The following is a 16903-nucleotide window of genomic DNA, read 5'->3' on the forward strand; positions in this document are numbered from 1 at the left end:
TCTCTATGGTTCAAGTTCTAGAGAATCACCTCGAAACTTTTTCGGATGGACGTCTGTGTGCGTGTGCTGTCAATTTTTTTGTCCCATATTATCTTGAGAACGAGCTACCAGATTTCAACTATTTTTGGTTCAGTATTTTTTGAGTTACGTCGATGATAAACTTGAAAAAAATAAAATAAAATAAAAATGATAATATCTTGAGAATGGAAGAATGGATGCGAATGAAAATTGGTACCATCAGATTTTTTGCATGGCTTTTCACGAATCTGAGGTTAGATTTGTAAAATCCAAAATGGTCAATCCATTATAGTGAAAAAAAAAACTTAAAAACATTACGATGTGGTAGAAATTGTTAGGCGGAGGTTTTTGGGGTCACCGATAACGAATATCCAAGATCAGACTTCCAAAATTGTAATGGTGGATACATGATGTAATATGATACCTGAAGTTCTTCAAATCGTGACTCACGAATCTGAATTTGTAGTTTGAAATTCGAATTGTCGTATATTAATATTTTTTTTCTGTAAACCTAGAATCTGCAGTGTGACAACGGGAAGTTCGAGTGCTGGCTCACGGTCAGTCTAAAGCTACATGTTGTTTTTTTTTTTTGGCAATCGTCATATTAAAGTTATGGTAAAATGAAACGGCACTGAGGAATGGAATTGATATTTTGATGAAAATTTACGGAATCTATAATTTGTTGTCGTTACATGAAAAAGATCTTTGAGAAGAAAGACAGAGACGTTTTGATGTAGCAAATTGTGTAGGTTTAGAAACGAGATTACACCGCTGCTGTAGTATGAAAAATTTGCAGAGGTAGATCCATCGACAAATGTTTTATCTTTTCACATTTCAAATTCTACACTCGGTCTCCCGCGACAAAGTTAGTCAGGCGTGAAGCCCGAAGATGTAGCCAATGCGTAATGTTTGTTTATTCTTCACCTTGATGGAAATGTAAGCTTCAACTCCATACGCCCTTCAGGTTGCTTCGGGAAAAAAGAGAAAATCAACAAATAGGAGAGACAGAGAAAAACTGCGCGTTCAATTTCCGCTTGAAATACTTAACTCGCCGGAGCGGCATTCCGGACGAAATACCTTATTTTCATTGCATAAGTTCGCTGGATTTTCACCTCACGTTTGCGAACGCGTGGAAACACGCATTTTCACGAGCATTAGAACGTGAATTGTTTCCAATTCAATGTCATTCGCAAATGGAGCGTGAATTTCGCTATAGATAAACCATCGGTTCACCTTTAAACCTCGAGCGAGTTCGTCGAAGACATCGAATGAATTTTCTTCCTCTTCGTTTACGAATTACAATCCTTATCATAATATCGAATATTGGCAGGAATTCGTTATAAAAATTTTACCAAGCTAACACTGGGACTCCTGTATTTCAATTATTTCGTGCAAATCCAGAAACTGTTTGAATTTCAATCAGTTCAAAGCTGGATTTATTAGTAATAAACGAATGCTGATGATTGTTCAATAATACCTGTAGAATTTTGGTCCGTAAAGAAATAAAACTTTGTAAAAAATAATAAATGATAATAGAGGCATGTGCACTGGTCACAAATAAGCACAGACAATATTTGTTCTAGGATATCGATGTCCCGCTGCGTTGTTACCTATTTTCTAAGCGCACTCTGCTATCGGTCGACGCTCTTTGTGTGTCAATGCACCTCTCTTTTTTCCATACAGACTTTTGGACAGTACAAATTTATCTTCCTATTTTATCATTTTCTTCGTTGCATTAAATCCTTTGATTCAATAGTTCAAGTAGTAACAACAAGTCTTTACATTTAACACCGGATTTCTGGAAAATTTGTAATGACATTTATCGAGCACAATCCACGTATAGCGTTAGTTTGCATTTAATAGATGTCCCGTATGATCGTTTTTAAATAAATTCGGCCCTCACACGGAGCAAAAAAATTGAGAATCTACACTCATGTAAATCGTAATCAACATCAACTATAATTAGTCTGGTTTAAACCTGGTATAACTTTTAGTGGTCGATCGATGCATGGCAAAAAGTTGACTTTCATCGCCGAATTTCGGATCTGTCTAATTGACGCTCTTTGATGTAGATTTGCTTATTTCTCGCCTGACACGCTCTCATGACAGAAATCCAATTATCCGGTATATTTGCTTGCATTGAAGCGGGTATCGATTTCTTTGTTGAAAACTTGGAAATAAATATCGAGAGTAAATTGCAACCTAGCGGATAACTTGCCGAGTAGGTATCTCTCGCTGTTGGACGGTGAATTTTTCTGCATTCTAATGAAATGTTCGGCGCAGGCTTGATTCGTAATTAAATATACATACGTATCGTAGGAAGCCGTGAATTACCAAAGTATTGGCATTTATTGATCGTCGTCTTCAAATTTACCCAACAATCTTTAATTGCGAGCTTTGTTTGGTTTGTTTCAAATGGTAAATATTACGGGGTAAATGTAGAAACGTCTGGCATATTGAATAACGAGCTTTCGCGACGCATTTATGTAACCATATAATTCAGCATGTATCATTGATATTTTTGTGTTACATTACGCAACGAAGAGGGATGAAAATAATACGAAACACAGGTTCGGGAAAAATATTTATTGACGCTACATTAGTGCTACTATATGAGAATAAATTCACGTCATTACATCTGAACAAATTACACTTTCTCTAAATGGGAAATAGTCAAATTTCGAGGGTGTGCAATTCGTTAAGATTGCGTGATATGATTACGACTACAGATTTTTTTTCAACATTATTACTCTTACAATAAAATATATGCTGAGTATGTGTTCGAAAAAGGTGTATGTTAAATGGGGAAATCCACCCCATATTAATTAACCCCACCATATAGGCACGGGTTAGAGTTGATATAAAAATGTGAAAAAAATTGGAGAATTGTTTTTGAATTATTTAAAGTTGAAATGGGGGACGCGCCAGAAAAAAATCGTCAACACACTGAATAAGGATCACCCTATTATGCAATCGATAAATCTATTTTAAAAATTGTTACTGTTTGCCTTGTCGTCGGACGTTGAATATCAATGCAAATAAATATCATACGTGTCTAACGAATTCGGATGTCACGCGCAGGCACGCGGCACTGCTGCACACGGCTCGACGTTGCACGCGGCTTGAGTGATTGCGGTCTATGCGATGGGGCTAGACCTCAACTATTATATCATATAAATAGCGATGTCACTTTTGAAGAAGTCACACGGTTTCATCATGAAGCTCGCAATCGTCTTTCTAGCGATCTTCGCAGCCGGAGTATCAGCCTCCCTAAAAAAAGGTGAGTTTTTATTCTCCTCTTTTTCTCACGCGTACATACATTTTCTTTTATATCCACCTTTATGACAGTATTTTATGAATATACGTTATGAAACACTTCAAGTTTTGCGTGAAAAGTAGAAAACAAAAAACATTTGACACTAGTAAATTTCTCACAAATGTAACATATGCTTCAGAACTCGAATTCACGTAAAATATTAGGGATGTTGCATAAAATCGTGTGGAATAGGTAATTTAATACGATCTGTGGGTAAACAACCTGTTCATTTTATTCGAGAATATATCAATTTAATGTAGAGACATTTCGTCGCTCGATGTAGGCATGGCTTACCTTCCCTACTTATACCCAAGTATTTTACCAAGTCGTTTCCACGTAACTTTGAAAGTATCGTCAAGGGCTTCGTGGAATTAACCGAAAACATTTTCGCTGACAGTTTGCGAAGTCTATTAAAGTCCTCAGCTATTCATATGCTTGTAATATCCTGAAAGAAAAGTTTGGGTACTCAAAATGGTCTTAAACAAGCAATCAAATTGTAACTTTTTGGAATTTGGACTACAGATAGCGCGTAAAATGTGAAACAATTTAATTAGTATCGTTGCATATCCATATACTTACGATACCCTACAATGTTTTCAATAATTAGAGCAACTTGCATGTTTTGTAACTGCGATAATCTGCGTGCAAAAATAACGACAGAGATATCAATTTATCACTGCACATTCGATAGGCGTGATTTATGTATACTGCTATGTTGGCCTCTAGACACTTTCGAGATTTGGTATGATGTAATAATTTACTTTGTGTATCATTGTGCTTTATTTTTAGTTGATTCGTTTTACCACTTATCGCATCTAATTAATTATCAGTAATCGTATAGGCTGCAATGTACCGCAATAGCTCAAAACTTGTTTCAAAATAGTTTCAGTCGTTAAAAGCCACAGATATACAGCATTAAATATCTTCCGATTGTCGCAACAATAATTTCCACAAGTTGAAACGGCACTGATTTCTCAGGGTTCGGGATATCGTATCAGATCTTTTCAAAAACCTTGCTTCAACCAACTTTTCTAGACGAAACTAATTATACATTTATGCGAGGATTATACAGCGTGAATAGAAAATTCATGAAATTATGAACGAATGATCTTGTGTTTGTTTATTGTTAAAATCACCAGACACTGAACTAGATAGATAAAACTGAGTTTAACAAAGAGAATTTATGATACCCTGAAATAGCTGTTTAAATTCCTAGTATAGGTATAACGTTCTTTCATCCTTTAGCGGACACGACTTTTCTCGGACGGCAACTGCGGGTCCTCTACCTGCTGAAGAATCTCAGCGAACCTCTCCAAGATGAGGACCTTCTGGCTCTGCGCGCTAGCTTCAATCCGGAGACGTGCAAGGATTACTTCAATAATCCGGAAACCCTTGAATTGTTCATCCAGGAAATGAAGAGAGGTAGTTTGCTTGGCCGAGAGGAGATATTTTCGCTTTTCGATGCCAAGCACCGTTACCAGGTGAAGCTGCTCTTCAACGCGCTGATGTCGGCTAAGGACTGGTCGCATTTCACGGGCCTGTCGACCTACATCCGTGACAAAATGAACCATCGTCAATTCCTGTACGCCTTCAGCACTGCTCTTCTACACCGCGAAGACTGTCGTGGAATAAAGTTACCACCGGCATACGAAATCATTCCACAAATGTTCCTGACCACTGACGTCGTCCGGCGCGCCTACCAGGCCCAGATGCAGGGCAAACCCACTCTCATCCCGATGAGCTTCACCGGCAGCGTTCTCAATCCTGAACAGCGAGTTGCCTACTTCGGAGAAGACGTCGGACTTAACGCCCACCACGCTCACTGGCACATGGATTTCCCCTTCTGGGCTGACGAGCGCAAGGACCGAGCGGGCGAACTCTTCTTCTACATGCACCACCAGCTCTTGGCTCGTTTCGACGCTGAGCGTCTGAGCAATCATTTGCCACCGGTTGAGCCGTTGCAGTGGGAGAAACCGATCGTCGAAGGTTTCGCACCGGGCGCCGTGTATCCGGGTGGTCAGGAGTTTCCGGTCCGCCCAGATAACATGTTCTTCCAGAATTTGCCGGAACGAACTGTTGCCGATATGATCGAGTTCGAGAACCGGATCCGCGATGGTATCGACGCTGGAATGATTCGCGACAAAAACGGTAAGAATACGGAGCAATGTTTTTCCCTTTTCGAATCTGAAAACGACCCCACGGTTCCATTTACTCGTCAACAGGTGTGGTCGTTTTCCTGAACAATACCGAGGGCATCGACGTTCTGGGGTCGCTGATCGAGAGCTCGACCAGCAGCTTGGATCCTCGCTACTTCGGAAGTCTTCACACCGACGCTCACCTGCTTCTTTCCAGAGTTACGGACCCCAAGGGGAAGTACGGAATGACCCCCGGGGTGATGGAACACTTCGAAACGGCAACTCGCGACCCGGCCTTCTTCCGCCTCCACAAGCACATCGACAATCTCTTCAAGGAGCACAAGGACCGACTGCCCCCGTACACGTACGATGACCTAGCCTTCCCCGGTGTCAGAATAACGGCTCTGAAGGTCGTCGGCGAGTCCAAGGCCTCCGATCCCAACGTCCTGGTGACGTACTTCGACGAGAGTTACATCGACCTGGGGAACGCCGTCCAAGGGAAGCCGGTCAGCATCCGTGCCGTCGTTTCTCGCCTTAACCACGAACCCTTCAAGCTGGTTGCCACCGTGTACAGCGACAAGAACACCTACGCCATCGCCAGGGTCTTCTTGGCCCCGTCAAAGAGCTGGTTCGACGAGGACATCCAATTGGACGAGGCCCGCTGGTCGATGATTGAGCTGGACCGATTCCCAGTCGAACGTAAGTAAACAGAGCGATTTTATCTCGGTTCGCGCCTTCCACCCTCTGTAATCATCATCGTCGTCATAGTCCGGGCTCGTTCGAGGTTTTAATGCGAGTTCTGTTTGCTCAGTGAGAATCGGCTCGAATCTCATCACTCGCCGGAGCATCGAGACTTCCGTTACGGCGTCTGAGCCACTCAGCTATCCCGAGCTAATGAAGAAGGCGAAATCAGCTTTCCAAGGCGAGAGCGTCTTCGAAGTGGACACTCTGCATAGACATTGTGGCTTCCCCCACCGCCTATTACTCCCTCAAGGCCGTCACCAGGGAATGGACTTCAAGTTATACGTCATCCTTACCGACCTAAAAACGGACCTCCATTCGACCTTTGAGCATCCCTACGTGATGAACGAAATTCCAGCCCTGAGTTATTGCGGCGTTCTCGACGGCGTCTTCCCTGACATTCGTCCCATGGGATTCCCCTTCGATCGGCGTATTATTCATTCGAACAACTTCCAACAGGCGAATACCAAGGTAATTGATGTTACCATCAAGAATGTCAAGTACCAATAACAATTTACTGTCCATGATCTTTATTACCGAAGACTGACTAGATTGTGATTATATTATTAGATATATATTCTTGTTCAACCTCTGATATGTGAATTTTGCACCGCATCTGCGAATGAAGAATAAATCCTTCGTGGAATGTATCTACTATACATACTCTACTGAAACTGTGAAAAGTCGGCGACGATAGAGGGTAAAAACTGCTCTTGTAAATTATGAATCCATTTTGGTCAAAGAGTGAAACGGAAGAAGAGACACACGTGTCGGTTCACAGAGCAGAGCTGACGTTCCGAGATAATTGACTTGCGTGTAACTTAATGAGGGTCGCTCATTGTTACCTATACCTACCCACCGCCTCGTAGCGTTGAGTGCCTGCTAGGCGCGAACAAGTGAATTAGGTTCTCTTCCGTCTTCCGTCTTCCGCTTCCTGAGGCTGACGGCGTCAATTACTAGTCGTCAAAACGGGTTTAGTTAGCGACAGAATTTTCCCACCAAGGTCTCACCCTCGTTTACAACCTCCAATTAGCTGAAGTGCACCGCATGTATGGAACTAGGAAAGGTAAGCGGTACAGATGCCTGTGTGATTGGCGAAGTTATAGTTAAAGTGGAAGAGATATGACCTCCTTTCTTTTATTTATCTCGCGAGTATCGTTGCGTCAATTCTGACAATACTCTATTCTTTGGAATAATTTCCCTTCCTCACGCTCTAAGACGAAATGCGAGCCGTTATAGCATCACCTCTTGGTACGGTGCAAGTGCAACGCATCTGCGACACGTCGATACTCGTATACATGTACAATCGAATAGTGTGCAGGAGAGGCGGTTACAAATTGGCGCCATGAAATGCGCATTTAGAGGCCATAAAACTCATGGCTGAACAATTTGTCGTACCTCCGGTGGAACGTTAACTGGGTGATTTGCGGACCGCGAACGTATCGAGACGGCATTCGATTGACGTCATTTTTGGAGTTGGGTGTTATCGAGGGGATCTGCGACGGCGCGACGTGGGAACTCCTGGGCGATCCCTAGGGATGGACGAAAGGATCAGGGGAACAGATGAGCTGAAAACTGCGGGCGGATAAAATCAATCAGTTACACTTGTTTATGTTCGTGAAATATCGTCGCTGCAGACTCGGACATTCATTGCCGATTGCATTATTTTTCAATATCACGAGGCTGAAACATGTGACGAGAAATTGTTACCTATTATTCTATGCCTTTGTTTGTTGGAAAAATTTTCGTAGAAACAATGACCCTCGATTCATGTCGAGCATGTAAATCTTAGCTACAACGGAAACTTGCATGTCGATCGTGAATTTTTGATCATTCATTGCGGGATTATCGACGCCATTTACACCCACATGCCGTCATCAATCTTGTCTCTGATTAATTAGGGTTTATTGGAAATCGACCAGTCTCGACAAATATTCTATTTAGCTTGACGACCGTGTTATGCGGTTATTGGCACAGATAACTTTTTATCTACGACCGAAAAATATTCGGCTCGTAAAATTGAAGGAACTTAACTTGACGGGATGGGATAGAGGACAGCGTTTTGACTGCAGGATGCACGGTCCTAAAACAGATTAGTATGCAGATGATAAGTAAATCGGCATCGCGTTTACTTTCTCTCGGTTGCACAAACGTTTTTTGCTCAATGATATTGGTACCCCTGCCCATTTCCGGCTACTTATTTTCGATGCGAGTTTCGATTCTATACGGATTACGTGAAAAAATAACAGTCGATGCAGCTCGTTCTTTCACCTCGGCTGCATCGACTGTGATGCCGCCGCGACTAATTTCAAGTGTTAATTATTTACGTGTATAATTAATTAAAGCTTCTTCAAAATCTGATTTTTCCAGTAACCGTAAATTCATCCGACGTACATTCATCACAGACACTAATAAAGTGCAACCGCAGTGTCGATTGCATATCAGATGAAAATGAGAAGCTTCCGCCAATAGTTTCGAATGGCAAACGAGGCAAGTAGTTTCCAATTCCTGAACAGTAATGGAAAACAAATACAAAGAAGGTTAGAAAACAGCAAACTAACAATAAGTATGACAAGTCAAGCCTTATCATCGTTCAGAATTCGGCTTGTGTAAGAAGAGAGAAATGGATAGTCAAATGATACCGGGAACGTAATCCTACATCGGGAGTTATATCCCTTCCCAACGCCGTCGGTAATACGCTCGGTTGATAACACAGTTCTCTTCGCATATCAGCCGGCGGTTGTTTGCTTCTCGATCAGCTTCGGGTAACCGCGTAGCGTCTGCGCTATCCTCACAGAAACGGAACAGGATTTCTCAGTCAGTTGTTTGCCACGGGGCAGTGACGTCGGTTCACAAACGCCGACGATGCTTCTTCGATCGTCGGCAGGGAGCGCAGGGGTGAAGAATCGCGGGTGAAGCGTGTGCCTTCTCCTCGGGTTCAAAGTTTGTAAACAAGAAGCGTCGCGCCTTATAAGCGAGAACATTTTGCCGAAACTTGCGACATCCCAGTGACCGAAGTTTTCCCCGTCGTCGGTGCCAACTCGATCCTTCCCCAGCTTTCAGAGGCATGCCAATAACGTGAGTATAAATGACCAATGTTATTGTTATGGCGCATAGAGACTCGGACAATAGGAGGAACCACTCTCAGGCAAGTGTAATGTTGTAGTAGCAGCAAATTGAGTGCTCAACCTACAGTTTTAGAAACTGTTGATGTAACGGCGTGTACAGTGACAGTGACAATTACCGTACGTTGAGCATCGGAGCTTGTATTGCGTTAATATTCTTCGTTATTATATCGCGGAGATTCGAGTTTTTGAGGTAAGATATTCGATCCTATTATCTAACGATAAACGATTTTTAAACGCCGATTTACAACACGCTATTTGCAGTTTTTTTATTCTTCGTGTCACTTTTAGCATGCTGTATCAGACTCTAATGTGTTTGATCATATATATGGATTCTGATTTCTCCTTCAAAAATTATTTTTCCAATACGCTTACCTCTAATTTGAATCGCAAAGAAACGTTATTTCATCCTGAAAACAACAGGGAAATGATTTGCGCTGTACTTCAGGTTTTTAATCGATGTGTTTCACTTTCTGCTATGGACTGCAGCTGCGAGGAAATATTCTCCAATATTACCGTTACCTGTACGTTGAATTTTGGGTAGGCGGGATTAATTAACGAAAGTCCAAAGTAATTCTGATATTCTGTTATTGTTGCAAAAAAAATTCCGGTTGAACCAAGTAAATCAGTGATTACGACCGGCGGAATGAGATTTTATACTGTAACCGAACGCAATCATAACTGTTTGGGTTAAATATTTGTTTGAGAAAGAAAAACGTTGAATTCTGTGAATTGATGATCGTTGCAGTGACTAGTGTAAAAAAATTTCTGCTAGAAATTAATCATTTATTCGATTGAAACGGATTTTTTCCGGGCGTACATCGATCTTTATAAAGTGACAATGAAACTGTTACACAAACATACGTGTAAATATAGGTATATACGTGCCCGAGAAAATTCCCCGGTCTCAAATGTTAGAAATGGTGATTAAATAAAATATCGATGCGTCAATATTAACGCGTTAGGTCCGTGACATTTGGCACTGTATAGGTATAATAATAAAGGTGCGGGCAGATGGGTATACATAGCGCGTGCTGGGCGCAAAAGTCCCATCAATTGATTTATTTTTCACGTAATTATGATTAATACAACCTCCGTATAAAATCCATTATTCGCCTTAGAACTCCGCGCAAATTGATTTCGCGCACGGAGTTGAATAATTAAGCCTTCTCGCGAATCTCACGTTATGATTAATGCTAGGCATGTAATTAAGGCGTGGGTGTTTAGCTGCCGAACCGAACCTGCACCTTTCCGCCTTGCGCGACTTGTCCAATAGTTTCCTACAACAGATATCTCTGAACGTTTTACGCGAACAGCCTGAGTCCGAAGAGAAAATAAAACACAATGAATCATCTCGAATTTCACGATCTTGAAAGCTTTTCATTTTCATTCGTAGCTTGTGGATCCGAGCTTTTATCTAGAATGCATCCTGCAGCTGATTACAGGAAGTTCCCACCTCAGAAAAATATTTTTATCCAAAATCTACGCGTGCTGTAATTAGTTGCGTCCATTGTGTACGTCAATTCTTCACCCCATCCCTTTGCAAGTCGTCATAAGTTAGCGACTGTCACGCATAATTACTTGCACTCATTCTCACTGATTGTAAATTGTAGACAAAAATTATTCTCGAAAGCGTTCAACGCGGTATAAAAGTAAATATTCGTTTTTAATCAGCATCCCCCTTAATTTGTGATTCTGTGATAGTTATAATATATAAAAATAATATTAATAATAATATTATAATAAATTTCTTTTACTAATCGCGGAACGGTCGGTCGTAATTTCGCCCATATAACTTCAGAGACGAGTCAAGTCTTGGCCGGCGTTAATTGTATGTGAACCGTGTAAAGAACAAGTTTTCAATTCAAATGTTCTATTTGCTTTTCCGGCCAATTGAAAAGTTTTGTCAGTTCATTGCGCTTGCGCCTGCGCTTCTAACTCGAACGTGTCAAATCGCTTGTTAGAAACACCCGATAGAATCCCATGTAAGTTTTACAAAAACGCGATTAAAATTACTTGCGGATTTCATAGGAAGAAAAAACAATCAGATTCAATACGCGATACCATCTGTAACCATGTTTGATCCGTGAATTGATCACCAACAGCGATCAATCCTTGGCAATTTGCTAAGCATACAGTTTGTAATTTTACCCTCGTTGTTCGCGTCAAACTTGACAACGTCATAAGTTGACGAACTCGGGAAAGCTTCCCTTATTTCATAGTTGCTTGACCTGCAACAGTTATAACATCATGAAATAATAATATATATATATATATATGAGGGAATTTATTTTTAGAGCTTGCATAAGGTTCGAAGCTTATATAAAAACTGCGGCGTTGCAGAGAATCAAATATGCCGTTACGAGTAGCGATACAATAATGCCACACGAATATTACACGCATATAATCTGCCCACATCTATCTAAGATATACGAAGCCATGTTCGATACATATACGTCCAGATATACATACAAAACCCATATGCACATATGTGTTTGTACATACGCAGGTGCGCGTAGTATACGAATGCGTGCACATGCATACGTACAAACACACACGTCACACACACACATACGCACACATGCGTAGCCGCATCCAGAGACGAACGACGACGAAGCGAGGGCAAGGCGCTGGCTGACTGGCCAGAGATTCTTCGCGGGGTGGCGTCGGTAGATGAAGGGGGTTTAAGGTGGCGGGGGTGAACGGGCTGGTTTAGCGCTGGAAAGGGGTCCCGCGGTGCAGGGGGTGGGGGACGGGGGTGAGTTGGAAATGAGTGGGTGAGGGGGCGGCGAGGGTAGGTCGGGGGGACGGTGGGACGCCGGGAGGGGTGGGCAAGCGCCGGCCGAGCCAAGCTAAGACGCGTAATGACGCCCTGAATCAATATGTGAGGCACTGAGATATGCATACGAACTAAGACAACCGCACCGGCTCTCTCCGGCGTCGGCGTCGCGGGCGACGCGGGGGACGCTCGACGGCGGCGAGGAGGGGAGAAATTAAAGACGAGGCAGGCACAAAAATAACGACCCGTGAGCACCCCCAACTACTTCTTCCCGCTATATAGCCGCCACCCCTCCGTTACCCAACTCCTGCATCTCCGAGTCTCCACCTTCCCCCCCTCCGCCCTTCCCCCTCAACCCTCGACCCCCCTCGCAAACCCTCTGCACCCTGTGCTGTACCAGCTCTCGGTACCCCCGACCACAGTCTTCGCCAAAAAAGAAAGTGCGCCGGTCGTGGCGTATAGGGAAGAAGCGAGTGAGTGAGAGAGAGAGAGAGAGAGAGAGAGAGAGAGAGAGAGAGAGAGAGAGAGAGAGAGAGAGAGAGAGAGAGAGAGAGAGTGGGAGAGAGAGTGAGTGAGAGAGTGAAAGAGATGGCGAGATGCGCGGAGAGCGTAATCTCTTACACGCTGTAAAATCCAAGGGTGGAAGTAGCGAGATGAGTATACGTATAGAGATGTAGAGAAGGAGGAAAGTAGAGACGAAAAGAGAAATGAAGAAAGTAAAAAACAGTAGAAAAAAGAAGAGGAGGAAAAACGATTCACCGCGGAAAGTCTTATGTAGTACCGAATTTACTCAACGGTTTCTCTCTATGGCTATGCATGTGCATGTATACGTATGCATGTACAAGTATACCGGTATAATAAATGCCGTAAGATCCAGAGTCGGCGAAACGCGCGAATGACTGCAGCGCGGAAGCTTGAGACAAGTTTGTAGGCGTTTGCAGGGAGCGTAAATCGCGTTGGCCGGGACGGCCTCCTTCCGTTTAAAAATTCTTCCGCCCCGCCGGAAGATCGGGAACGCCGTCGGTAACGTCGTTTGCAAATCCCTTCGACGTCACAGGCGTCAATCATCTAGACTAGATATAAATAAGGGGAAATATAAATAAATAAAAAAACAGCTAAACCCATTTCGTCGATGGCTGCACTCGTTATCGTCTAATTCGTTCAAACCTGCGAGCATATATATTGTACAGTTGATTATTGAAATTTGAACGTGGTTATACGTAGGGTACGATCTTCGGTGTACTTGTACGCCAATGAAGAAATATGCTCTATGATTGTTGGCTGGAAATTTGCGGGTAATAAACGGTTCGGTGCGGTATAAATCGAAAACGTCGATGCATCCGATCTGGTTCGTTACTCGCATCCATCAATTGCCGGTGCTTTTTATGGAACGGAGTAATTCTACACATGCCGAAATATCTCGGAATGGGTATCTTATGGTAATTGAGCGACGGTTGTTTTGCGCATTTGCATTTACATGACTCAACTTCGGGGACGGTGAATTTAAGTTACCTACTACTATTCTTTTCGTCGGCATTGCGAGGCTATCAATTTTTTAAACGAACCTGCAGGTCAGGTAAGAAATTTTCAGCCAATACCGAAAAACTGCGGACAAGCTATTCATTCCCGATTTTCACACCAGTTAGATTCTACATCGAATGTCTCAGTGACGAGCAACACTATTCAATCGGAATTTTGAAAAGTAATTTCTACCACTGAAACTTCCGGTACAACGTGGGTTGAGATAAATTTTGCTCAGAACTCCCGAGGTACAAAGCCACCTAGGTCATAAGGATACTCAAAATAATCTCTCGACAAAATTTATGGCTGCCTTGAGGAGGGTAACTGATGCGAGAGCCAAACAATTTATAAACTGTATGCCGTCAAGTATTCCAAACGAACGGAATAACTGTCAAAACTGTGCCTCTTGACAGAACTTGATTCGCATTATCTTACGTAACACAAAAATTAAAAGGATAAACATTGAACATGGTAATAATAAGTTTTATAAGACGGAGCACTTGAGGCTATTATAACCTCACAAAGCGACAGTCTTGTGTTGCAATATCCGGTTCAATTGTTGGCTCTAAAATTGGTCAAACAAAAAAGGACAAGAATCGTCTGAGCGTACATCTGTTACGCGGCTCTTTGATTAATCTTGAACTTCGAATTGCAAATAGACATTTTATATGGTCTTGACGACTGACCGGCGCAGGGTTATCGCTGAACACCACTGCGTGTAACACGTAGGTATACTTGAATCCCACGCGAAGACGGTTTAGAGAAGTGGCAAAAATCGAGGACCCAAGATTGTCATGGATCGCGGTAGGATTGGTGTACCGAAATTGCGAGGGGACAGGAGACTGCGGGTCGGTCGTAGCTTTATATTTTCTTATTTATTTAGAGAACGGAGCGCGTGACACGGTCTGGATCAGCGCACGTCAGTCATCTGTGTTAATCTGACGTACACGGTGTTGTAATAAGATTAATGAGAAACGTACGTAATCTAATATTGGGGAGCATTTGAATAATGCGACTGACTCTGGTGGCCAGGCACGAAACAATAACAAGTTCCAAGTCCTCGCGGTAGCAGCGGGAGAAATAAGTCTAGCCGCATGATAATGCGAGAGCGGGCCCCGCTATCGATCAACGCGGTTAAGGATATGCCATTAAGAATCGAGTCCCTCGCGTGGCGGAGTATATGAAGAGGAAGAAGAAGAAGAAGGAGGCGAAGACGACGACGCAGAACAAGAAGAAGTAGACGAACTAGGAGCCGAGCACGTACGTGCGGCTGCATCATGCGAACCGCCGGCGTAGATGTTAATTTTTCGCTAATCAATACGAAAAGTCTAAAATGTCTTGCGTGTGTGGCGGCTTCCCGACGTCGGAGTATGGTGGCACCCTCCGCCGCCTCCCACCCCTGCCATCTTCTGCCACCCTCTCGCTCCACGCGGAATCGCGGTGGGCGGCGGGTCGAGAGGGGGGGGGGGGGGGTTCTCATTAAGCAGCCCAGGCACCGCGCGCGCCGGGGGTTCGAATAAGAAGGCGAAGAGGGCGACGAAGAAGAAGAAGAAGAAGAAGAAGAAGAAGAGGAAGAAGAAGTAGAAGTAAGACTCGTAGTAAGACTAAGACGCGCGGTGGTGGGAGAAGGTATAACGCAGGTCCGCGTGTGCGACAAAGAGGGCCGAGGAATTATCAGGGCTCGCACTCTCGCGTGGCCTGTGGGGGTTTGGAGGAGGCAATATGGCCGCCAGTGATGAGTGATGCGAGCAATCCTTACTACGCGCCGCGCTCTTCCAGAGGCTCACTTCGGACGGATCCTCGTCACTCGAGTCGCATGGCGTAAAGCGCGCTTTGCCCCCCCGCACGCTGCTCCGCCGGATTTTCCCCAGGGTCCGTTAACCGCGCGGTCCGAATGATCCGCGAGATGATGTACCTTGGCAAACGAGAGAATCGCGGAACTGCGAGAAGAAGCCCACCACGTAAGACTTGGTATCCCTAGACGAAGGGCTGCCTGCAGGAGTGCCCTTCGAACCCGGAGAACCCACAAGCGGAGCCGGTAGGATTTTAAGATTCGACGCCAATCGACGCGAGGGGCATTAATTTAGAGCCGTGGTAGTTACAGCCCTGGACCGATCTCTCACCCTCTGCCGGCCGTCTTCCTCTGGTCCCGAAGTTAAGGGTGGTCTTTGTCTCGCCGCGCGGCGTGCGTGAGCGTGTGCGTAAAAGCTCGTAAGACGGACAGCGGGCGCGTCGAGGGTGGGGGTGCCAACGGAGGGGAATGCAAATTAGAAACGGTCGGGCGATGAGGGGGCCGGGGGGAGGGGGACGACGTGGCGAGGAAGCAGCGGCGGCGGAGGCGGCGGCAGGAGGGGGGGGGGGACGGCCGAAGAGGCGGGGGTGGCAGGGGTGTGAGGCGAAGGAGGACGAGGACGAGGAGTAGACGGCGGGCTAGCGCGCGATGCGGGGCCGCGGGGGTGGCCAAGGAGCTTTGCTTATGTAAACGCGTGTGTGTGGGTGCGTGCGTGTATCGATTGCCGGCCAAGCCACCCCGCGGGCCCTCCTTGCTACCTATAGTAATTATTGTGACCCTCATATGTGTGTATTTGTCGTGAGATTTCGCCCCTTCGGATCTCTGTGTGTGTGCGTGTGTGTGTGTGTGTGCGCGCGCGCGCCTCCCTCTCCACCCCTCTCCAGACATGTATGCGTTTCACACGGACGTCCGAGCTCCTTACTTGCTTGTCCGATAGTCCCTCTACCAACCTTCGTTATTTAACGGGTGTCACTTCCGAAAAGAGATATCGTTCGTTCTACATTTCATCACCCTTTTCCCCATTCATCTACACGGGGGTACCAAGTTCTATATCATTGAGGGGGGGAATGAAGGCACCTGGTCATCAAAGATCAAACATTGGTATCATCCATTCCAACTCGTTTGAGTCATATGGGTATTAGTTTATGCAAAATGAGGTCTCTTCGCTGCTAGTCCAGTAGTGCGAATTTAACGAAAGGAAGCACATTCGTTTTTGAAATTCACTGCAGAATTATTCGGCAGCAGTCTTTAGTGAAGTTTACTTCGTAAGTCGGTTGGCTGCGCTTAATTACCATTAATCACAGTAATCATGATTGCACATGTTTTCAATGAACGTTATTGGAAAAAGAAGCAAGTGATCTGAAAATAAAAAAAATTTCCGCTCTGGTAATTGCAAACAATGAATTAGCACCAAAATTTGTACACTCAAGCTTGGGGTATGAAACTATTCTACGAAACTTACCGCTTAACGCCAAC

The 16903-nt window shown here is 44.2% G+C and overlaps 2 protein-coding genes across 4 annotated transcripts in view; both read left to right on the plus strand.

The window, feature by feature from the left end:
* Positions 1 to 3019: 3019 nt before the first annotated feature.
* Positions 3020 to 6814, plus strand: LOC124301300 (hemocyanin-like). The gene is made up of 4 exons (XM_046756192.1): positions 3020 to 3298; positions 4580 to 5482; positions 5557 to 6168; positions 6281 to 6814. Exons 1-4 carry the CDS (start codon positions 3202 to 3204, stop codon positions 6718 to 6720), a joined length of 2052 nt encoding a protein of 683 aa, XP_046612148.1. The 5' UTR covers positions 3020 to 3201; the 3' UTR covers positions 6721 to 6814.
* A 2245-nt stretch (positions 6815 to 9059) lies between these two features.
* Positions 9060 to 16903, plus strand: part of LOC124303056 (protein jim lovell) — a 121561-nt gene continuing 113717 nt past the window's right edge. For 2 of the 3 annotated variants that reach the window (XM_046759809.1, XM_046759831.1), the window contains exon 1: positions 9060 to 9288. The gene's annotated coding sequence lies outside the window, so the exon portion shown is untranslated. Of the gene's footprint in view, positions 9289 to 9339; positions 9529 to 16903 lie in introns of those variants that run through there. The other variant, XM_046759799.1, reaches the window with a different exon arrangement.

This window comes from Neodiprion virginianus, chromosome 1 (genome assembly GCF_021901495.1).
Source record: "Neodiprion virginianus isolate iyNeoVirg1 chromosome 1, iyNeoVirg1.1, whole genome shotgun sequence".
Taxonomy (NCBI): domain Eukaryota; kingdom Metazoa; phylum Arthropoda; class Insecta; order Hymenoptera; family Diprionidae; genus Neodiprion; species Neodiprion virginianus.